A 5,755-nucleotide genomic window follows, 5' to 3' on the forward strand; every position below is an offset into this window, starting at 1 on the left:
TTCCTATTTCACAGAATCTTGAGAGTTGGAAAGCACCACAGAGGTACTCTATTCTAATCCATAGCTGCACAGAAATTCCTCTACAACAGTCCTGACAAGTATTCAACCAACATTTACTTGTAGACCTCCTGTGATTAGGAATGGACTACTTCCTGAGGCAACTCATTCCATTTTTTAGACTGTTCTAATTGTTAAGAAGGATTTTTTCCTTTTATATACAGTACACACCTTTTTCTCTGTAACTCCTGACCTTTGTTCTAGTTCTGCCCTTTCTGGCCAAGCAGATCAAGTCTAACTTCTATTTCATGTGACAGTCCTTTAAATACATGGAGGCAGCCATTTCATACCCTCTGAGTCTTCTCCAGGTTAAATATCTCTAGTTCCTTCACCTGATCCTCAAATGGTACTTTTACTATATTGATCATTGCATCTTCCTTTCACTCGTCATTCCCTACCTCATTTTTAATGGAGCTTACCTCCAGCTTAGGGGAATAATTCTGTTATTCTTGATCTTTGTGATCTCACTTTCTAGATCCTATTGAAGTTCTCTTTCCTAGTTATTTCTCTGACTCTCTGGAAAGCTTAGCCTTCTTCAGTTGTAGGGTAGACAGGACTCCCTCCTCCGGCCAGCTTAGCTTGTATTTCATATTCATACTTCCCACCAGGCAATCAGGGAAATATACAGTACCCTTCTCCTTCCTTGGTTGTTTTCATTGTATAGAGGTAGGAGGGTGATCAATGAAGGTAGAGGGGTCTGTCCTTTAGCAGACATGTGGTGGATCCAGGGTGGGGATCTTTCCAGTGAAAAGCCATTGAGCCAAAGCCCCCACCTCTGACTGCTCAGTGACTTCCTTTCACAGTGTAGTCCCCCTCATTAGAACAGGAAAATTAGTTAGCCCTCTGGGAACTCAGTCAGTGATGTTGACTGAATGATTCATGTGTTGCTAATCTCTGAGTGGTTTCCATAGCCTAATCCTGCACTCAATCATAGTTTTTGTAGTGTCCATAGCCTCAAGGAGATCTTGAAACCTGATCTTTAGAAAGGGGAGGTAATTGGTCTGAAACCTGAAGGGCCTCCCTTATGCCACTACTCCTGGGCTGTGCAGGTATATATAGTCCTGGACAGGATGGGATGTACCTGCACCATGAAGTCAGCAGTGGTCTTCATGCTGCTCAGTGGCATTGCCATGCTGTTGCAGTTCCAAGTGGGTAGGTACTCATGGGAACAGACTTCCCAACTAGCACCTGCTCCCAAGGCAGAGAAGCAGTTGGCAAGTGGGCCTGACAGAGCTGTGTGTGTGTGTATTGAGGGTGGGGCTCTGCCAGATTGGGGCTCAGTGCATTTGGTTTAAGAGTAATCCTAATGATGGGTAAAGTGTGGTCAGATCCCCTCAGGAGACTAATTGGTAGTTTGTTATCCTTTCCAGATTGTGAAATATGCCCAGCTGTTGCAGACGATGTCTTTGCATATATTAGGGGCACGCCTGAACAATATCTGGATGTTGTAAGAAAACACACGGGTAATCAAGAAGTTATAGAAAATGCCAGAAAGCTGAAAGCCTGTATTGATTCAAAGCTGACAACCGAGGACAAGGATGCTGCCGTCAGCTTGGTGGTAATTCTGATTCTGTGTGTGTGTGTGTGACTCCATGTATATGTGTACATCCATTCAAAGCTTAAAATTCTTTCTGGGTTCTTCCATAGTCCAGATGCTGGCTCAGTGAGGACTTCATGCAATTTTTGTAAGTGCAGAGAGTCAACCACTATCTTTTTTTTTGTTTTTTAGTTTTTCTTTTAGGCAATTGGGGTTAAGTGACTTGCCCAGGGTCACACAGCTAGTAAGTGTCAAATGTTTGGTCTGAGGCAGGATTTGAACTCAGGTCCTCCTGACTTCAGGGCTGGTGCTCTATCCACTGAGCCACCTAACTGCCCCTAGTCATCCATTGTCTTGTGGTTCAGCTCTGCCACCCTTACTCCAGTTTCAGAGGAGGAAGAAATATAGTTTAATTATTGAATGTATGAAGGATATGATACAATCCAATGGGCTTTGTTCATTTCTGTACCCAGAAGTGCCATACAATTGAATTCAATAAGCATTTATTTAGTACTCACTACATAATGGGTAGATGCTAACAATACAAAATATAAAAAAAAAGTCTCAATTTCTGCCCTCAAATAACCTACATTCTAATTGAAGGGGAGGATTCAGTATGTACCCAAGTGAGTATTATACAAGCAGAGTGAGAGGTCTAAGTCAAGTATTATAGGAAATTTGAGGGCTGAGAGAATGTCCCTCTCAGGGACTGAGTTGGGGCGTAAAGGAAGGGAGGAATCTTAGTGGACAGAGTTTGAGGGAGTTATTTCAAGGGTGTTTGAAGGCACAGAGATGATGAAGATGGTGATAATGATGTCAGTTTACATTTATGTAGTACTTTAAGGTCTACGAAGTACTTTATGTAACTTATTTCATTTGAGTTAGGTTGAGACAAGGGGGATGGAGAATAGCTGAGTTTCATTGGAATATAGACTATAAGATGAAGAGTAGCATAAAACTAGAATAGTTAGGCTGGAACCAGATTACGGAAGGCCTTGAATGACAGAGTCAGGAGCTTAAAATTATTTGATAGGTAATTAGGAGACTTTGAAGGTTTTTGAGTAAAGGAGACATGCATGAGAAAGTTTTTTAGTGTTGGTATGAATGATGAATTGGAGAGGGGATAGCCTAAGCACAAGGTGTGTTAGAAGGCAATTATAATGATCTAAATGAGGAGAAACGAGGCCCTGATGTGGACTGGTTGCAGCAGGAATGTGGAGGAATGATTGTATGGGAAAGATATTGAGAGACAGAAATGATAATATTTGTCATATAATCAAATGTATATGTGAAGGAGAGGGAAGATTCAAAGATTCCATACAATTAAGAAAACACCTATTAAGTTGCCTCTAAGGGCAGGGCATTGTGCTGTGCTCTCAGGTTATAAGGAAAAGAAAGAGTCCCTGCCTTCCAGGAGATCATATTTTATGGAGTGGGGTGGGAATGGAGAGTTCAACTTTCAGTGCAGCTGAATGTTGCAAAGGAAGAGTTCTAGATATAAGTAGAGGTCCTGAGTTTGAATCCTGACTCTGTCACTACGTTTGTGCTTGTGACCTTGGGCAAGTCACATGGGGCTTATGGGCTTCAGTTTCCTGATCTTTAAAATGCAGAGTTTGCACTAGATAATCTCAGGGTCCCTTTGCACCTCTGAGTCTATAATCTTGTGATCTTATATATACAGACAAGTAGTATGCTGTTCAGCCATTTCAGTTGTTTGCAACTCCTTGTCACCTCATTTGGGGCTTTCTTGGCAAAGATGCTAGAGTGGTTTGCCATTTCCTTCTCCAGCATGTATTACAGATGAGGAACTGAGGCAAACAGGGTTAAGTGCCTTGCCTAGGGTTACACAGCTAGTGTATGTCTGAGGATGGATTTGAACTCAGGAAGAGGAGTCTTCCTGATTCCAAGCCCAGCGCTCTGTCCACTGAGCCACTGGCTCCCTCCAACCATAACCCTAATTCCAAGGATGAGAACAAAGAAAGGATCTGACAATAAGGAGGTGACTTTGGAGAGAGAATTTTAGTAGAGTAATTTGACAGAAAGACCAAAGAAAAATTAAGCCTAATCCCAACTCTAACTGTAGAAACACTGAAGCCCATTCATTCTTCCCCAGCTGTTGGTGCAAGTGAGACAGACCCATTTTTCCTTAATAAAGCCTCTCAGAATATTCTCTATTGCTGTCAATATTGTTGCATCTTCCTAGTGTCACAGACCTATAACCTTCACATTTGCCTCTTCTCTCAACCTCCCTCCGTCCTTTGCCTACTCAGTCACCAATTGCTTCAATTCTCCCTTTGCTTCCTTCCCTCAAATTTTCTTCCAGCTATCCTCTCCTTTCCATGCCTGTTGTCTTTACTGTAGTCTGACTTTATGTCAACTCATGTGACTGCCTCCAGTCTTAATCCTTGTCAGTCTATCTTGCACGGCATGACCAGGGTCCCCTTCCTTAAACAAAATTCCATTAAGCCACTTAACAACTCAAAGCCTCCACTAACTCTCCAATGGTTAATTTTACTCCCTAAAAATCCTGACATGTTAGTCCTCTCCTCCCCATTTTCTTCTTCATATCTAAGAGCGTTGCTCTTCCTATACCATATTCTTTTTCTTTAATAATTTTCTTGCAACTTCACTTTATAGTGATGTTTGTATTGTTGTTTGGTGCCTCATAAACTATTGATTTTCTCTTTACAGAAGAAAATCAACTCCAGTATATACTGTGGAGACGTATAGAGCATGTCAAGCAACTGAATGCCTGGACCTATCCTGAATCTCCATAGTTGGCAACTGATCCATGAGGATGCTTAGCCTCTGAATCAATAGTGCTTCCTCTCACCCAGTGCTCCTTTCCCCTTCTCCTGGTGCAGAATGGCAGCTGACAAGAATCTTCAATAAACTCCCTGCAATTCAACTGTGGATGTGTGTTTTCTCTGAGCCAGAAATGGGACATCCTAGGGGAATAAAAAATTGGGGACATCCTGGCTATATAGATTGGAGGCTGCTGTCACACCTAATTCATAACTTAATAGTCAGGGACCACACATGATCTCTAATATACCACATATGGTCATCACTGTAGGTAGATAGAAAGATACACACAAGGCAGAGTCATAGATTCATACACATTTCTCTGTCTTTTTCTGCGCTACTTATTGGTTTCCATTTTTTCTGTATGCTCTGCATTTATTTGACCTCTTCTCCCCAGCCCCAACTCCATCACTTCTCTGAAGGTCCAGGGATTCCCAAATACAGCTTGGTCATTCCTTGAGCACTGGAGAATGCCTTAGTGGTCTTTTACTAGTGAAATCTCTTACTTCGGAGTCCTAGAAAGCCTCTCCAGCCATGCCCTTCTTTCATTATCTCTGGGTCCCAGAGATTGTCTCATTTCTCCCCTTCTTTGCTGGCATCATGGGTTCTTCCGCCTGGGTTCCCATTCTTTTGGAACAGTTTCCTAGCTTCTCTCCCTCTCCTTCATTCCCTGAAACAAAATCAGAGCTCTTTTGAGGGGTTCTATATTTTCCCCTTATTTATAAATACTGGGTAGCAGTGGCAAAAATAACAAACACAAGGAAGTTATAATGGGAGGCAATGTAGCCTAGTGGATAGAGAGAAGAGTCAGACAGACCGATCTTCAAAACCCACCCTAACATGTCTGTTTGTGTGGCTATAGTCAGGTCACTTCTCAGACTCCATTTTCTCACCTCTTAAATGGAGTTAGTGATACCAACCTTGGGAGGCTGAAGCAACACGATGCATCTGTTAAAGTTTAAAACACTCTATAATCATCAGTTACAGTTACAAGAAACTTTAATAGCGTTTGACATGTCAATGGAGCTAGAAACCTGATCGTTTTGAGATCTCATCCCTTGGTTTTCTGAGCTAGGATTTCATGGCACCTTTTCCCCTGAGATCAAACTCATCTCACCTCTCACCCATTCAGGCTTTCCCCACTCCTTCTGCCAATTCCTCACTTTGAAAAAATCACAGGAGCAGAGAGCATGGATCACATGTGCTGGCACACCCAGCCTATTTCTTTTGCATGATTATGAAGTAAATACTATTTATTTCACCAGACTTTGGCACACTTCTGTCAAAAGTCCTGTTGGTTTACTTACTTTTTTTTTTTTTGCTTTTCGGTAAGGCAATCGGAGTGAAGTGGCTTGC

General features: G+C 42.1%; 1 protein-coding gene across 1 annotated transcript; it reads left to right on the top strand.

Annotated features, from left to right (window-relative positions):
• Nucleotides 1–1,127: 1,127 nt before the first annotated feature.
• Nucleotides 1,128–4,482, top strand: LOC110207287 (major allergen I polypeptide chain 1-like). Its single transcript, XM_020984916.2, has 3 exons — nucleotides 1,128–1,209; nucleotides 1,428–1,615; nucleotides 4,286–4,482. The coding sequence occupies exons 1-3, from the start codon at nucleotides 1,128–1,130 to the stop codon at nucleotides 4,322–4,324; spliced, it is 309 nt and encodes a 102-aa protein (XP_020840575.1). The 3' UTR covers nucleotides 4,325–4,482.
• The last annotated feature ends 1,273 nt before the right edge of the window (nucleotides 4,483–5,755 follow it).

Source organism: Phascolarctos cinereus, unplaced genomic scaffold (assembly GCF_003287225.1).
Source record: "Phascolarctos cinereus isolate Bilbo 61053 unplaced genomic scaffold, phaCin_HiC Scaffold_2;HRSCAF=192, whole genome shotgun sequence".
Lineage (NCBI taxonomy): Eukaryota > Metazoa > Chordata > Mammalia > Diprotodontia > Phascolarctidae > Phascolarctos > Phascolarctos cinereus.